The sequence below is a fragment of the Corythoichthys intestinalis genome, chromosome 12 (assembly GCF_030265065.1).
Source record: "Corythoichthys intestinalis isolate RoL2023-P3 chromosome 12, ASM3026506v1, whole genome shotgun sequence".
Lineage (NCBI taxonomy): Eukaryota > Metazoa > Chordata > Actinopteri > Syngnathiformes > Syngnathidae > Corythoichthys > Corythoichthys intestinalis.
Genome location: NC_080406.1, coordinates 13946989 through 13966242, shown reverse-complemented (window position 1 = coordinate 13966242; position 19254 = coordinate 13946989). Strand labels below are relative to the sequence as shown.

At 37.5% G+C, this 19254-nt stretch overlaps 1 protein-coding gene across 2 annotated transcripts in view; it reads left to right on the top strand.

Annotated features, from left to right (window-relative positions):
* The window catches only part of raph1a (Ras association (RalGDS/AF-6) and pleckstrin homology domains 1a), a 117913-nt gene that overhangs the window by 80627 nt on the left and 18032 nt on the right, over window positions 1–19254 (top strand). For both annotated transcript variants that reach the window (XM_057851639.1, XM_057851638.1), the window contains 6 exons: window positions 7462–7536; window positions 7734–7818; window positions 12688–12809; window positions 12900–12965; window positions 17077–17220; window positions 17341–17451. In XM_057851639.1, coding sequence (XP_057707622.1) covers window positions 7462–7536; window positions 7734–7818; window positions 12688–12809; window positions 12900–12965; window positions 17077–17220; window positions 17341–17451 — 603 coding nt within the window. The remainder of the gene's footprint in view (window positions 1–7461; window positions 7537–7733; window positions 7819–12687; window positions 12810–12899; window positions 12966–17076; window positions 17221–17340; window positions 17452–19254) is intronic.

Here is a 19254-nt window from a genome sequence, read left to right as displayed (position 1 = left end):
ACATTTAATATTTTGTGCCCCCCCCCCCACTTTTTTTGCAGCAATAACTTATTACTATAATACTACTATATTGCAATATCACAGTATGGCTATTGCTGCTCTTAAATGTATTATTATTATGTATTTAGGTCAGTAGTTCTTCACCGGGGTTCAGTGAGTAAGTCTAAGGGGTTCGGCGAAGGTTTTAAAAAAAAAAAAAAAAAAAAAGACGCAGATCCCTATTTTCGTACGCTGAAGAAATCTAGGCAAAGTGTTTTTTTCAGACTAGGTTTGGGCTGGTTTGCTCCCAATTTAAAGGCTTAATCAATTTCTTTTAATTGCTAGTCCTCACTCTGATGGGAGAAGGAACTGGTTTGCCCGGTGGAAGGTAGACTCGCGCTTGGTATGAGGGAATACAACAGATCAATGGGCAGCGTGGTCTCAAATTTTGACCTGTTTATAAAACATGCTGTCAAAATGAGAAGAATTTTTCAACAGGAATTTGCAAAATTATTAGCTTGCTGGCTTCGATATATCAATTTTGAATTTGAAAACAAAATTGCTTTATTATCTAATTCCGTAGGGTTCCGTGAATCGACATGTGACACTTGTGGAGTTCGGTACCTTGAGCAAGGTTAAGAACCACTGATTTAGGGCAAATAAATGGCAAGCTGTTTTTCCGTCGTCGAAAACTATGTTTTATTTCAAACAAAGCAAAATTTGCTACAGAAAAATAATGCTACGCGAACAAATATAAGTAACACCATGCTACTGGGGGAAAAAAATCAAATTTTGTTCCTGGCTTGTAATAATTTTATTTAAATTGCTTGGGTCCAAAGTAAATGAAAAAGTGCTGCTAAAAAGGCAAAAGTTTGGTTCTGCTAAAATTAGAAGCTATATTCAAAATTTCCGATTTTACGTTTTAAGTTATGCAAAAAAATATTTGTTACATTTCATTTCTCCGTGTTTCAGGTCAAACTAAGTCTATAAAATAAGGAGGAAAATGTACATTTTTAGAAAGTACAACAGTAATGAGGAGTGGAAAACCGAATTTCAAAGTCTTGACCACAAACTTTTTGGGAAACAAAAGTGTTTTTATATGTCAATATGATGAAAAAAAAACTAAGAAATACCATTTAGAACCTGGGAACAAAATATGTATGATCTGGTGTAATTAAATCCAAGGAAACATCCAAGTTAACGACACGTTGCACATTGCAACTGTTTTGTTTTTTTGTCATTTTGTGGAAATGTTACTTTCTGAACAGCTGTAGAAAATGGAGAAGGAATACAAAATAACAAAAGTGATATTAACTAATTACGCAACTAATACTAATAATAACTAATTAACTAACTAACTAATACAACTAATACGCAACAATAACAGTGCCCCTTTTTAATTGTTATTCAGTACTGCCTATAATTTGATGTAAATGCTATTTCTCCATGTTATTATTTAGCCTGGGTAGCAGCTATAGATCTCTGGATGTCACGTGAATAGTTTTTTTTTACACCACGTTGGCAGGAGAAGCAGCAACCAAAATGAATGACGATGTGTACATAAGCTTCTAATGTTTAGAATTGACTCCACATTTTCAGTCAAATTAATATTAAACAATATCAAACTATATCTTATGTTTCACTTTCGCCAATGCTAGTACTCGTAGCTGATTTCAAATGCAGTTGGAAGACAGTATCGCAAAATTGACCAGTTTTACGAACCATGACTATTTACATTGTAAACCTTCACACAGGTAACCGGCACAGGTCCAAATGCTTGTTACATAGATAATGAAGCATTATCCTAATATTCACAAGGCACAGGCATCAAGCCCTATCATGAAAAGTGAAAATTTGCGAATAATTGACAGCCCTCCTTAACACCTCTAAGATGACATCTCACTAAAATGAATATACAATTTTTTTGTCAGCCTCAATTAGGCATGTGCCGGTATGATATTTTGACGGTATGACAAACCTTAAGCAAAAATACCACGGCTTCACAGTATTGCAATTACAGCTCTAAAATGTGTTATTTTGAGATGTAGAGTATGGGTTAAAAAAAAAAAAAAAAAAAAAAACGTTTTTCCATTCAACAGGATTTTTTTTTTTCACAACATATTTGCAGATTGGAACATCAACATGAATATAATTATGAAATAAGAAAAAATAACTGAAATATTTTAAATAAAATTGAAATAAATAGAACTTAGACTAAACCCATAGCCACAGCTTAAGTTGCTCAACATTAGAACAAGAACCCTAGATAATATAGAACTGGACTTTAACAATATATGATCAAATTGATTTTACTTAAAACACATAGTACTACTGATTTTAACATTAATTCGTTGATATTTATTGAGAGCGAGAGTAAGAGACAGAGCACGTGTGTATGACTCGTATCGTTATTTACACATTATACACTCACACACACACCCTCCCACAACACAGAAGGTTGCCAGAGAGAAAAAAAGACCACAGGCAGTAGTATTAAGACAATGTTTTTTTGAACAGATGTTTTCAATGGTGAAAGACTTTACAAAAGTAGGCTAATGGTAGAGAAGAAACTAGTTAGGTGTCTTGGTGCTAACTAGCCATGTTAACTGCCTCCTTAACAAGCTTATGTTATAGTTAGGGTTGTTCCGATCATGTTTTTTTGCTCCCGATCCGATCCCGATCGTTTTAGTTTGAGTATCTGCCGATCCCGATATTTCCCGATCCAATTGCTTTTTTTTGCTCCCGATTCAATTCCAATCATTCCCAATAATTTTTCCCGATCGTATACAGTTTTGGCAATGCATTAAGAAAAAAATTAATAAAACACGGACGAATATATACATTCAACATACAGTACATTAGTACTGTGTTTGTTTATTATGACAATAAATCCTCAAGATGGCATTTACATTATTAACATTCTTTCTGTGAGAGGGATCCACGGATAGAAAGACTTGTAATTCTTAAAGGATAAATGTTGTATATTGTAACTAAATATTGCCATCTAGTGTATTTGTTGAGCTTTCAGTAAATGATACTGTAGCCATTTAACTGTTCTGCCCAAATGCATGATGGGAAGTGCAACCATGACTGTGCATAGTGGTACCAATTTATATATAACTGTGTATTTGATACATGGGGGCAGTGTATCAAATACTTGTTCTCCCCACTGTATCTTCTCTGCGTTGGGAAATAACAGAAGGTGTTAAGAAAAAGATCAATTGCAACCTTGCTTCCCCACATTGCTTCCCATGATATTTCTAAACGTAGGGAGAGGGATTGTAAGGCTTTAGCCAATTAATAAATGGCTCCAAAGGCAAAATCTACTCTACTCATTTTACACTGCTTTTTATCTCTCTATATAGGTAAAACTACGCTGCCTTTTATCTCTCCATGTAGGTAAAACGACGCCATGACTGATTGAGGGCGACAATGCGTGAGCAGGTCGTGCAACACATGCATTAATTGCGTTAAATATTTTAACGTGATAAAAAAAAATTTAAATTAATTACCGCCGTTATCAGGATAAATTTGATAACCCTACCTGAAGCCTAAACTAAAGACTTGGGATGCCGATCGATCAGGACATTTCTAGTTATAGTATTCATTTTATCATCACTAGACACACTAAACACGATGCAGTGAACTCTTGTAGCTGGTGGGAAACGTTCATGACAGCGTTTACTTACCTTCAATTTTATGTACTGTAAAGTGACAGATGATGGTCACGTAAATGTGAAATCACATAGGAGGTCCTGCTGTCGTTCTTCCTCTAAGTCGCGGCCGTCTCTTTCTTTTCTGTTACCAAAGTACTCCCATACTAGTGACTTTGTCTTTTTTTAAGGGGGGAAAAGCTCAGGTGTCGCTGCTGCTCCAAGCCACGGATTTCTTGCTGCATTTTTGGGACATAAAAAATAGCTAATACCATCAAATGCCTAGCCCCAATTAGGTATTTCAATCATTCATTCCTAAATTATTTAAAACATTTTCACCATCAGTGGTTTCCACTCGCGACATTTATTCCTGACCACGCTGAGACCAAACTAATATCTAGATTTTAATCACGCTTCATCACATTCAACTACATTTTAATCATGTCGAAATTCTATCCAAGTTTGAGAAATACGGCACAGTGGAAATGTAATGCAATTTTGAGAGGTATTAATTCAACAATTTACTGTTGGGGCTGGTTATACAATACATCATTTTTGTAAGCCTTCAGGTACCAGTTTGAACACCATATTATATGTGTGCGCAAGAGCGTGTGTGTGTGTCTCTCTCTCAGGCACATGTCCAACTGAACAGGCTATGTGGGTCAGGTCACAATACTCCACAATGAAAAGTGCTGGTCAATAACAGCTGGGGTCATACACACACACAACACTCAGCATAATGACCATTGCAAATGAAATCACAATCCCACAGAGAAAGGAAAAATGATGCTGGATTAACTGCCTGGATTTACCATGCACACACGTGCACACATACACACAGATCTCCTCTTACCTGTGTGTGTTTGTGCCTTTTTAATCGCTGGTTTTTGGGGCAGTTATTATTGCACTATTTGCTTGTCATTACACTGACCCTTACTTGTTGTCATTATGAAACAAAAAAACATGAGAAAGGTGAATGATATTCAGCGATCATGTTTGTATACGCCTGTAATTACTGTAATCTAATCAGGGCGCCAGACTGCTCCCAAATGGGGGCATTTTGCGACTAAAATTTGGGCCAGTCCGAGTATTTTTTTTCATCTACTCGCACATGCGCAAACAGTAAGATTACATTTTTTTGTTGTTGTTGTTTTTTTTTTATGCTGACAAACTCCTTCACAGTTAAATCCACTTGTTCCCTTTAATTTTATGAGCTGGTTTGCCAAGGGAAAATACAACAGAGGTTTGCCAAGGGAAAATACAACAGAAGAAAAGGACTTCCGGGCCACTTCCAGGAGAGAGAGACTCACAAAACGTCAGCCCCGAGAGGCTCCACACACAACCCCGCGGTCGTCTACGGTTGTGATTTGCGCTTCTAGGAAATATACGCAGCGCCACAATATGTTTGTATTTGATATTTTCCAAGTGTTGAGTGCGCAGCTCCGCAACGATTGTAACATCCTAAGTAACGATGTAAGACTGTCGTTTTTAGATTTATTTCAATCGCAACTCTGCGACTGCTTGTGGCCACGCCCTCCCTCCTGTGTGATGCATTCAAATTAGAGCTGAAACGAATACTCGAGCAACTCGAGTTTAAAAACTGATCCGAGTAATTTTATCCACCTCGAGGAATCGTTTAATTTTGCCAGCTCCAACCATCACGTTTTGCCTGGACTACTTTTAATGCGGGACAACGCGCTGACGTCACGTGTGTAGAGGAAGAAGCAATAAAAAATAAAAAAAAACTTACTGCAGCCGACAGCTGTTACAAACTGCGCCGACATTGCTAAAAACTACGCCTGCATGTTGCTACGTGGTAGCAGGTAGCGTCTGTATGCGTGTCATAGATATCCCATGTACGTAAAACTAGATACGAAATGACCGACTCGGCGGCGTTAATAAAACAGCCGCCATCTTAAAGCAGTACACTTCTCAGCGCTCATAAATAAGATTAACGTTACTGTCACTCGCTAACGTAACGTTATCTCTGCGGAGGGCTAGGTTTCTGTTCATTATGACTCTTGCATACAGCCTTTATTTAATCTGTGAAAACAGTGCTGTAGAGTGATTAGGGTGTAAAATAAAAACTTAATAATGCTAACTGTCAATTTGAGCTCAGTAGTCATTGCTGGATAAAACACCAAGTAGCACTGGTGCCTAATGTGCTCCAATACAGCACAACATTTATTCTGAACACTGCAAAAACTCAAAATCCTATCATGACTTACAGTTTAGAATAACTTAAAACTTAACTAGAACTTATAGCTTGACACAAGTGGAAATTCAATTGAAACACGTGGGAAAAACACCTAACTTTTAAGTAATGTGTGTTATCAAGCGTAATTACATTTTTAGGTAAGAAATATATTTATTTTTTATAAGATCTAAAAGTTTCTTGAGTGAAAGCAGTGAATTAGTCTTTTTTTTTTTTTTTTTTTTAAGTCACATTTGAGACGCAATTGTTGGCTGTTTTCAACAATGTACATCAAAAATAAAGTCACTGATTGACTGAAAATGGTTCAATATTAGATGAAATGTCTTGTTTTCTCATCTATATTTATAAATGCTCTTTACCTTAAAAAAAAAAAAAGTTTTATCCGATTACTCGATTAATCGATAGAATTTTCAGTCGATTACTCGATTACTAAAATATTCGATAGCTGCAGCCCTAATTCAAATGCTTTCACGAAAGAAACAGTGCTCACAAAACTGATCCGGACAAGCTGGCAACAGGACATAATATACAGAATATAATGTAGATACAGTGAGGGTTAGAAGTATTTGCACCCCTTGTGATTTTGCAAATTCACCCACTTAGAAAATAGGTAGAGGTCTAAAATTTAAATTGTAGGTGCATTTCCACTTAAAGAGGCATAATCTATAAAACAAAACAACCATACTTACATGTATGACTTATAAATGATTTATTTGTAATTTACTGGGGTTCATAAGTATTTGTACTCCTGATAAAATCAGTGCTAATATTTAGTGCAGAAGCCTTTGTTTGCAATGACAGAAGTCAGACGCTTTCTGTAGTTCTTCACCAGGTTTTCACATATGGAAACAGGGATTTTGGCCCATTCTGCCACACAAATCTTCTCTAGATCTGTCAGGTTTCAGGGCTGTCGTGGAGTTTCAGGTCCATCTGAAGATTTTCTATTGTATTGAGGTCTGGAGACTGGCTAGGCCACTCCAGAATCTTGATATGCTTTTTACACAGTCACCCCTTGGTCAGCTTGGCTGTGTGCTTCGGATCATTGTCATGTTAGAAGATCTGGCCACGACTCATATTCAAGTCTCTGACTGAGGGAAGGAGCTTTATACAGTACAGCCGTCCTGTCCCCTTTGCCGAAAAGCAGCCCCAAAGCATGAGGTTACCACCCCTGTACTTCACAGTGGGGATGGTGTTCTTGGGATTGTACTCATCGGTCTCCCTAAAAAAATTCCACATTAACCTAATTTGTAAGCATCATACTAGTTGATGTCAAAACTGACAGAGAATAAAATACAGATTCATAAGCTGGTAGTTTTATGCATTTATTATGAAAGTATTTATCGGTTAAACAATGAAAATTAAACAATGAAAACTCAGCATGTCAATTTACAGTGTGCGTCCCTGAATCTTTTACTTGCGTCCCTAAAATTTTAAGTTAGGGGCCACTGTGCTCCTAGTAAAAATGTTAGTCTGGAGCCCTGGTAGTGATAATAATAAAACATTGCCCACCATTATAGAGTAGTTATTTTATCAGCCAACCGAAAGGGTACTGTGTAAAGAACTTTATTTATTTTCCTTTCATTTATAACTCTAATGATGTGTTTGTGTTCACAGCTGGTGATTCGCGTTCATTTGTCAGACGAGAGCTCAAAGACCATGATGGTTGACGAGAGGCAAACAGTAAGACAGGTACAACTCCCGTCCAAATCTTAACATCACGATGAATAATGCAGTTAACATGCATACTTCATCTGAATATTTTATCCTGTTCTATGTAGTAAACTATGCATTTCCTATGTAGTAAACTATGCATTTGCTTTCAGTTGTACATCTGAATTGTATTATTCATCATGGGATTAGTGAGTGAAAGATGTCCTGTTTTTCAGGTTCTAGATAGTTTACTGGAGAAATCACACTGTGGTTACAGTCCAGACTGGTCACTGGTGGAAACTATCAATGAACTACAAATGGGTAAGAAAACACTTGATTTTGGTGATCAGTTTCATTCAGAACATGTTCAAATATAGTGTGCTTAACCATCCTTGGGACATGTACATAACATAAATTACCGTAATTTCCCGAATATAAGGCGCACCCGTGTATAATGCGCACCCCAAATTTACTTGTAAAATCTAGGGGAAATTATTGTACCCGTTTATAATGCGCATCCTAATTTTAGCACCAATAAATAGAAGAATACAAGAAAACAGAGCTTGTGTACAGATACAGAAATGTCATTTTACTGACTGGTGAAACACAGCACAAGCATAGCACATTGGTAGTTCAAAACATTACCATAAACTGTCAATATTTACGGTAATAATATGATTTGACAACTTCTCCAACTTACCAGAATCTAGGAGAAAACAAAACAGATGTGACTTTTCTTTTAAAGGTTGCTGTATAACTTGCTCGTTTCATCATGATGAATAAATGTTTCTTCCATGGATTGATACGGTGAAATGAAAGTGAGAACGTAAGTCGGAAATCCGTGAGAGCTCATCGCTGTCAACACGACAGTAACAATAGGAACTATTGTTATTTGGGTTTGAGTTTCCCGTGGGACAGATATAGTTGACGGACACAGAAAGTCTGTGTGTTTACGTTTGTTATGGTCCAAGTTGTGGAGCTGCAATAAACGTTGACTCAAATGAGTTCAAGAAACTAAATTTTGTGCTTTATGAAGAGTGAAAAAAAGCAGAATTTAACACAGACGAAATCATTCGGCCGATTAGAGTGAAGTATCACCGAAACGAAATGGTGACAGAATGGTACCGTAATGGTCGGCAACGGGTCGCCGCGTACGTTTCTTCAACACAACGTGGCCTTGTCAATAAAAAAAGAAATCGGTTTATATATATATATTTCTGTCTCCATCCATGTACCCATTTATAATGCGGACCATAATTTTACAAGTTGATTTTGGGGGGGGAAAGCGTGCGTTATATTCGGGAAATTACGGTAGTTGAATGATACCTGTGGGGGTACATTGGTTTTGCATTAGCAATTAAGTTTTTAGCTTTATATGAGAAAGCGTTGTCCTTAATACAGTGGTAAGCTGTCCGAGTGTGCTTGAAGGCAGCAAGAAACCATTCGTACAAAGGCTGCAAGCACTTAGATATTCAGCAAGATGAACGACTCCACACACTCCTCGGGGGGATAGTTGGGAGAGACGTGTGTTTTGCAGGCACACATATACACACTGTACTATCAGCTTCAACTCCACGTAACAGTCTTTGACACACAAACACACACATCCGCCCACAATCTTTATGTAGGTCCTGTGTGGTGATGCGTGTGATGTAACCCACATCTTGAGGCTACTACCAGCCAGTAAGCATTGTTTGTATGAAAAGAAAGTGGGAGAAGGTAAAATGGACTATATTAGTGTAGACAACTCTTTGAAAACAGGCTTGAACATGATGATGGAATTCAAATTAACTGGTGACTCTTAATCTAATTAGCGACTGATTACCATGGACAAACACAAACTGTTTAGCAGAAACCCTGCTGTGTGTCCTTTAGCGAATGAGGCACTCACTTCCTATTACATCGCAAGCCCTGACATTGCTCTGGTTCTCCAACAGGAAATAACCTTGTAAATATTTTGAGATCAAATTTTAAAGTACAGAAATGTTTTTTTGTGGTCTTTGCATTTAAGCACAGCATCTCACATTAATGGATAACCAGTAATTAGCTTTCTATTGAGGTGCTGCTGTAAAAATGTATGTCTCCCTACTACAGCACAGGTGTCAAACTCAAGGCCTGGGGGGCAGTTCTGGCCCGCCACATCATTTTGTGTGGTCATGAAAGCAAATCATCTCGCCAATACTGTGACTTCCCAATATGTACAGTATGTTTGTGTCAATGGACCGTAATTTTCAGACTATAAGCCACCATCCTACCAAATTTGACACGAAAAATGCATTTGTTCATAGATTAGCCACACTGGACTATAAACCGCAGCTGTCCTCAATGTATTATGAGATATTTACACCAAAAGATCTTAACCGGTAACACTTTATTTGACAGTGGCATCATAAGACTGCCATAAGACCAAATGAACCACCATGAACCTTTGAACCAATTGGCCGCAAAGCTTCATTGTTTCAAGAAGCTTCATTTGGCCATCACTGCTCCTTCAGGGGAGACAGTCGACCTCTGCTGCCACTTGCTGTCAACACTGTTGTTGTCCAGCATGCCCCCTAGCATGCATTGCAGCACGACAGATGTAAATAAATCAACATTGATGTTCTGTGCTAATTATTTATTCAGTTACTGTTCCAGTTGTTTCATTAATTGCTAGTTATGGTATTTGGTAACACTCTATTTGACAGTGGCGCCATAAGACTGTCATTAGACAATCATAATTATGACATGATACCGTCATACGTATTAATGAATGGTTATAACAGATGTCATTTAGTGTTATCCGGCAAATTATCTCACTTTTGAATGGATGTAAAATATCTGGGCTGGACATAAATGGAGTTAGTGACATAAACTGCCAAATGACACTTAATGACCTCATTCACAAGCATTCAGTAATGGCCATGATAGTGTCTTGTCATAATTATGACGGTCATATGACAGTCTCATGCCGCCTAGTAACCCAAGTATATCAACAACAAAGCCACACTGGATTAAAAGCGGCAGGATTCAAAATAAAGGAAAAAAGTATTAGTAGTATAGTCCGAAAATTACGGTGTATAAAAAAAATGTCAATTGTTTGTGCTACGTTTGTGCTTGTGTGTGTGTTATAAACAATTTTGTTTGTGCCGCTATCATTTTTGAGATATTTACAAGTTTTTAATGGTCATTCTGAGGTCAACTAGCTCCCCATTTTGATCAACAATGGCTAAAAATGGTGTCACATTTTGATCAAAAATGGCTAAAAATGGTGTCAATCATTTGTGCTTTGTAGTGACTGCAAAACAGTGGCAGCACAAACAAAACTTTACAGCACAAACGTAGGACAAACGAATGGCACCACTTGAGGTCCATTTTGCAGTAAATGGGGGGGGGGCGTGACATCATCACTACACATTCAAAGCAGAGTACAGTGATCCCTCGTTCTTCGCGGTTTAGTGGGGACCAGAGCCCACCATGATAAGTAAAAAACTGTAATAGCCCCCCCCTCCCAAAAAAAATAAAATTGTGTTCATTGTATTTATCCAGATTTACAATGGAAAGAAACATACAGTATAAGACATGTTTTTTCACTTTTTTCCCCCAAAGTATAATAAAAAAAAAAAAGGAAAAAAATGTATGTAAATTAGAGATGTCCCGATCGATCGGCATCCCAATCGATCGGGTCCGATCACGTCATTTTCAATGTATCGGAATCGGCAAAAAAATATCGGCCATGCCTTTTTTTAGTTTTTTTTTTTTTTTTAATTAAATCGTTTTCTAATTGTATTTAACGTTACAGACATAATATGTTACACTCATCCAGAGTCTTTAGTTTAGGCTTAAGGTAGGATTATCAAATTTATACCATTAACGGCGGAAATTATTTTTTTTTTAAATGTATCACGTTAAAATATTTAATGCAATTAATGCATGCGCTGCACGACCCACTCACGCATTGTCGCGCTCAATCTGTAATGGCGCCGTTTTTACCTATATACAGTAGAGCGGTAAAAGGCAGGGTAAAATGAGTAGAGTGAATTTTGGCAGCCTTTGGAACCTTTTTTTAATTGGCTAACGCCTTACAATCCCTCTCCCTATGATTAGAAATATCATGGGAAGCAATGTGGGGAAGCAAGGTAGCAATTGATCTTTTTCTGAACACCTTATGTTATTTCCCAACGCAGAGAAGATATATCAATTGGTAGCACTACGCACAGTCATGTTTCCACTTCCCATCATGCATTTGGGCATGCCTACAGTATCATTTACTGAAAGCTCAACAAATACAGTAGATGGCAATATTTAATCACAATATACAAAGTCACAAGTCTTTCTATCCGTGGATCCCTCTTACAGAAAGAATGTTAATAATGTTAATGCCATCTTTAGGATTTATTGTCATAATAAACAAATACAGTACTTATGTACTGTATGTTGAATGTATATATTCATCCGATTTTATTCATTTTTTTCTTAATGCATTGCCAAAATGGATATGATTGGGAAAAATTATCGGAAATGATTGGAATTGAATCGGGAGCAAAAAAAAACAATCGGATCGGGAAATATCGGGATCGGCAGATACTCAAACTAAAACGATCGGGATCGGATCGGGAGCAAAAAAAAACATGATTGGAACAACCTTAATATAAATATTTTAATAAATGGTTTGTAAGCACTTCAAATGTAATAATTATGGTTTAAACATGTTACTGTCCCACAGAATTATTTTTAAACAAGAATAAAATAGAAAAATGCTTGTCTTTATTAAATGCTTCATTGACTTAGTCCACTCAAATCCGCTCAAGCTGCTCACTTACACACGAGTTGCCACAGCAACTGTTTAACAAGTTAAACGATGATTGACGCATGCGGCGCTTTGAAGTAAGCGTCTCTGGCTAGATCAAACCTTAACCGCCTGTCAATCATTGTTAACTTTAATTGGCAACTCCAGTGCACTGTCCGACCAAGAAAGGTGGCAGGAGCGAGAGTGAGAGACTATGTGAAGGACTTAGGGTGCGAAGTTTGAAGCGCGAAGTAGCGAGGGATCACTATCTCAAAAACGATAGCGGCACAAACAAAACTTTTTACAGGACAAATATAGTACAAACAATTGACATCATTTTATAGAAATTTGTATCTGTGTGGTGACAACTTCACAGAGGTTTAATGTATGTATCATTTTTATATGTCGGCAACTCTTTTCAGAGCGCGTCTTTGAAGATCATGAGAACTTGGTGGAGAACCTGCTGAACTGGACCAGAGACAGCCAGAACCGCCTTATGTTCACAGAACGCATTGAGAAGTATGCGCTGTTCAAGAACCCACAGGTAATTAATATGTACACAAACAATTAAAAACATGTATTTCATGTGTTTTTCAATCCACGCTCATTACCCTGATTGTTTTGTATGATGCAGAATTATTTGTTGGGGCGGAAGGAGACGTGCGAGATGGCTGAACGGAACAAAGAAGCTCTGTTAGAGGTTAGTTAATGGTCTGTGAAGCATTGCAGCTGCATCCCTAAATGCATCTTGTATATGAAGACCTCCTCACTTAGTAGCGCTAAGCGGAAAAGATTATTGTCGAAAACCAATACGATACGATTTGCGATACAAAGCTCACGATAACGATGATCTGACGATATTGGGATACAACGATTATCGATACATTGGTCAGGAAATCATTCTAGGATAGTCTACAAACAACTAATAAAGAGAAAAACAAGCTTCTGCTGTGAATTGGAATGAGTTTATCACGTGTAGACGTTCAATCCGTATGAAATGGGAGGGATGGCAGCGAATGAACGAATGTTCATTCGCTGCCACCCTCCCAGTTCAAATGGCCGTCAGTGGCAGCCAATGCCAGGCAATGAGGTAATTTTGGGCAATTTAAGGTGATTTACCTGTCAATTTTCAGTTACTTCCTGTTGATTTGGGAGTATTTTACTGGTCACTTCCTGTTTATTTTGAGTTACAGAACAGGGATTGACCTGGGAATCACCCAAGTGAATAGGCAGAGACTCAAACTCAACAGGAAATGACCTGTAAATGCCCCGAAAATCGGAAAGAATGACTGCGAATGCTCTGGTTGAAAGATTCAAATTAAACTACGCTGCTTCGAGTATTCGTTTGATTAAAGTTGCGTTGTGATGGTTTTGAAAGTGTTTGCATTTATTTTTATTGATTTGGGTGGATACACGGCCCTCTAGTCTACCTCATTTCGCATGGATGAATCCATCTGCTCCCTGTTAAGACCAACATCAGTTTTTGTTTGAGCTAATGATTTTTTTTAATGCATTCGTAATTTAGTTTGGAGTAGGGTTGTTCCGATCATGTTTTTTTGCTCCCAATCCGATCGTTTTAGTTTGATCCCGATATTTCCCGATCCGATTGCTTTTTTTTTGGTCCCGATTCAATTCCAATCATTCCCAATAATTTTTCCCGATCATTTACATTTTGGCAATGCATGAAGAAAAAAATGAATAAAACTCGGACGAATATATACATTCAACATACAGTACATAAGTACTGAATTTGTTTGTTATGACAATAAATCCTCAAGATGGCATTTACATTATTAACATTCTTTCAGTGTGAGGGATCCACGGATAGAAAGACTTGTAATTCTTAAAGGATAAATGTGACTTTGTATATTGTGACTAAATATTGCCATCTAGTGTATTTGTTGAGCTTTCAGTAAATGATACTGCTGCCATTTAACTTCTGCCCCAATGCATGATGGGAAGTGCAACCATGACTGTGCGTAGTGGTACCAATTGATATATCTTCTCTGCGTTGGGAATAACATAGGGTGTTCAGGAAAAGATCAACTACTACCGTTCTTCCCCACATTGCTTCCCACGATATTTCTAATTGTTGAGAGAGGGATTGTAAGGCTTTAGCCAATTTAGCCTTTAGGCTTCAAAGGCTGCCGAAATTCTCTCTACTCATTTTACGTTGCCTTTTAACTCTATGAATACGTAAAATGGTGCCATTATAGATTGAACGCGACAATGCGTGAGTGGGTAGTGCAGCGCATGCGTTAATTGCGCTGAATATTTAATTATTAATTAATTTAATTATCAAATATTATTAATTATTAAATATTACCGCCGTTAACTCGATAAATTTGATAGCCCTACTTTAAGCCAAAACTAAAGACTCTGGATGAGTGTAAGACACTTTGTCTGTAACGTTACGTACAATTAGAAAACGATATAATTAAAATATATATATATATATATATTAAAAAAAGGCATGTCCGATATTTTTTTGCCGATTCCAATACTTTGAAAATGATGCCGATCGATTGGGAAATCTCTAGTTTAAAGGTATATTTAGCCATTTTTTTGTGGGAATATGACTCAGAATCATTTGTTAAGAGCATTGTTAAAAGCGTTAGCATTTTATACAGTAGCATTTAAGCTAGCGGACTTTTGCAATGTAATTTAGCCAATTGTTCTTTTGTTGTACATAGATCCTCCTTTTTCATTTATATATATATATATATATATATATATATATATATATATATATATATATATATATATATATATATATATATATATATTGTTTGAGGCTCAGCTCAGGTATTTTAATTTTTTTATGTTCCTTATCCGAATACTCGATTATTCGAACTAAATAGTTTATCGATTAATCGACTACTAAAATAATCGATAGCTGCAGCCGTATTTCGAATGAACAAATGTTCCCAGTCTAAATGGATTGGGTTTCGAGCACCGTCAATGGCTGCCTTAGCGTTACCTGAAACACTATAGACCCTACTCACATGACGTCACAACCACGCCAACGCGCCATATTGTCCGTCTACTCGTCGTGTTTACGCATTACCGCTACGTAAATTCGTCCTATTATGGCGTGTTTTTCTGCTAGTTAACATTAATAATCAAAATGGTGAAGGCGTGTTTGGCGGTTGGTTGCAATAACAGAGAAGATAGACGGAGAGACTTAAGTTCTACCGTATTCCGAGAGACCCAAAGAGGAGAGCGAGATGGACTGCTGCAATTCGACGAGAAAACTGGGCTCCAAACAATTACCACAGATTATGTAGTAGTCATTTTATATCTGGTAAGATGCATTTAATATATATTTAGAGGGTTTTGGGCTGACAACCCCAATTAAGATCATTGCGAGACTAATCGGCGACAACATACAGTTTCAAATTCAAGATGCTTATTCCTTCCACCATCATTACATTTTGAATAATATTTAGCTGGTACCAAGTGAAAGAAGCTGGCCTCGTCTACGGATCATCAGTTAAACAGGTGTGTCGAAACCTTTTGCAAAGGGGGCCAGATTTGGTGTGGTAAAAATGCGGGGGGCTACCTTGGCTGATTTACATAGAACAATATATTTAAACAAATTTTAGCAAGCCCTTCTGTGTGTCACATTTGCTTTATTATTTTTTTTAATTTATAATTTCAACAGTCTCGTCTTTGTGGCGTTCTCTTTCGACACTCGGGCTCTTGCGAAATACTGCTGCTGTGAAATTAAACTAACTTCAAGTTGCTATAATTTCGCGCTGCGTATCTTCCCTGTAATGTTGTCGTACATGTCAGCGTGTCTTGTTCGGTAATATCGTTATCGAGTTACATCGAACTCTTTGAAAACAGCGACTGTCTCTTTGCAAATGAGGCAGACACAGTTGTTGCGTGTTTTATTGAAGAAATAGTCCAATATCCACCTATCCTTGAAGTGTCGGCCATCGCAGTCAACTTTTTTTTTTTTTTTATTGATTGTCGCCATTTTAGAAAATTGGAAGTAAAAGGTCACACGGGGTAATGTTGCTTAGAGTGCTGCTCTTAAAGTTTTTCAAACTTACGTGAGAATAGGCTGATTTTGTGTGGACAAGATAGTTGTAGATACCAGGGTAGCAGATGTCAGGCAGAGAGGGCGAAGACAGCGGGTCGAAAAATATCGATTTAGGCATCAAATATGGATCTGGCGAATGGATAGACTGAAGCTTTTCCACATAATGCCTTTTATGCAACGCAATAATGAGTTTACAGCATCTGAAAGCACCGGGGCTTCCATGAATTGCACTATAAATTGCACGACAAATTGAAACCATTGAGAATACGGATAAACAAGGACGGACAATATTGCAGCCGAATACAGCGACGCGTCATTCTGTGACGTTGGTGAGTAGGGTCTATACCAGGGTTCACTAAATCCGGACCTCGGTGCCACTTTTCCTGTCGTGTTTTCCATGTCTCTCTCCTCAACAAACCTGAATCAAAATAATCAGGATCATTATCAGGCTTCTGGAGAGGTTGCTGATGACATAATCATTTGATTCAGGTGTGTTAGGGGAGAGAAAGACATGGAAAACACGACAGGAAAAGTGGCACCGAGGTCCGGATTTAGTGAACCCTGCACTACACTATTTTGGTAACAACTTGTTGGTTCCTTTTTTTTTTTTTTTAAACATCGACAGCTTTTTAAAATGATATCTCGATTCATGGCAGGAGCATATTGATAACCTTTTGGGATACAAAGTTTCACGATATATCACCATTTCGATTTTTTGTCACACTGCTACTCGCTACCATATCCCATTTTGTGTCTGTTTCAGGAGTGTTTTGCTGGCAGTTCAGTATCTGTCCCGGAGATGGAGGGTGTGCTCTGGCTGAAGGAGGATGGAAAAAAGTCCTGGAAGAAACGCTACTTCCTACTGAGAGCTTCCGGTATCTACTATGTTCCTAAAGGGAAAGCCAAGGTATGTGTATATAGACATATGCAGTGTGTGTGTGTATGCATATGCATGCGTGCATAAGTGAAATAACGAAATGTTTTGTCATTAAAAAAAGATGACTATAACTTATGTTTGTCTTTGCAGTCATCTAGAGAGCTGGCATGTTTTCTCCAGTTGGACCATGTTAATGTCTACCATGGCCAAGATTTCAAGAGCAAGTACAAAGCTCCTACTGACTTCTGTATGGTGCTCAAGGTATGCTGCATTTTATCACAGCAAACGTTACATCGCCTCCCAGTGGAGTCTCTGCAATTTCACCGTCACATTAGCGAAATTCAAATTCGCAATCTACAATTTGCAATACAGGTAGTCCCTACGACGGGCTCAATTTACGCGATTTTGACCTTATGACGCCGGAGTCTCATCCGCCGTTGTCTCCAGTCTTTTTTTTTTTTTTTAAGCTGTGTGAACAGTACTTAATTGTACCACATAGTATCATAGTTTTAACTTTGTCAACTTGACGTGTTCTGTCCTCAACTAAACGCGAAGTTGTTCAGCTTGACAGACAGCAAACGAGGCAATTTTGGTTTTTGAAGCTTTTCGACTTCACTTCTTCACTTTCACTTTTTGACAATTTGTGAAGCTGTAGCATACATATGCACTTATGTTAAAAACAACACACATTTTAACAATAAAACACCTGACACAAAACAATTGGTGTTCAAACGTCCATCTCGTGTGATCAAAATGTAAATTTAGTACATTTAATTAGCCTAATTTGCCTAGCTTAAATGCTACGAATGCTTACGTATTTACAATTTTCATAGAAAATCACTCACACATAACTCACTAGCTCTAAACTAAATTACAGAGCTTGTTCATAACCTGGGACTACCTGTACATAAAAAAAGAGATTCTAAATTGTCATCAGAAAATCTCAATGGTAAATGGTGTTGTTTGTTGTTATTTCTTCAAAAGTCCCCTAAAACCAGGGGTCCCCAAACTACGGCCCGCGGGCCGAATACGGCCCGCCTCCACATTTGGTCCGGCCCCCTGAACAATACCAAAGAGCATTTTGATTTTATTTTTATTTATTTATTTTTTTCAATAGTGTTATTTATTTCCTGGCTTTTTTCTGTGAAGGACCCAGAGAGGGTTAATTGGTTATTATCTATTTAATCAATAGTTATTATTATTTATTATTATTTTATTTACTTTTGTTCCATGAAGAATCCAGAAAGGGTTATTTGATTGTGGCTTTCTGAATAACAACATTTTTACATTTAGGCACTACTGCAATCGTCACACTTTTTCTGTTACAAACTGACCCCGGCCCCTCATCAGAGAGGGGGAAAAAAGAAATGTGGCCCTCACAGGAAAAAGTTTGGGGACCCCTGCCTTAAACCTTTCAGGATCAGTGATCACTACAGCGGGGTGATTTTTTTAAAATTGAGTTTTAAATTTAAAAAAAAAAAAAAACTCAAGAAAATGATCCTTATTTAGGTTATCATACAGGAATTTGTGCATTAAACGGTTAGGTTCCGTTCTGTTTAGTCCAGTTGCAATTGTTTCATAAATACCTTATTAAAACATCCACACGGGAAGTACACCAAAAGTCCTCTGTGACTCAATAAAACAACTGTTTCAGGGGTTAAAGAGTTTAGGTTCACCATTCTGTGTGTCCAAAAAGCTCAACAGGACAGGTTAAAAAAATGTGTTGTTGATTGACTGCCTGATTGATGTAATTAAACACACTAACACGTCATTAAAGAAGCAACCAGGAAGCTCACGTTTCTGCAAATTTGTCAAAGTGCATCAATAAATCCTGCCCAAGAATGAATTTAAAATAAATTCAATTCAATTCAATTTTATTTGTATAGTCCTAGATCACAACAACATTGTCTCAAAAGGCTTTGCAGAGGCAATATGATACACAATCAGAAACAGCAAATGAAGCAACAAAGATGAATAAATAAATTCAAGTCCTGGATTCCTTAGACCCTCCATGTCGGCAAGGAAAAACTCCAAAAACTCCAGAGTCTTCGGGAGAAAAATGAG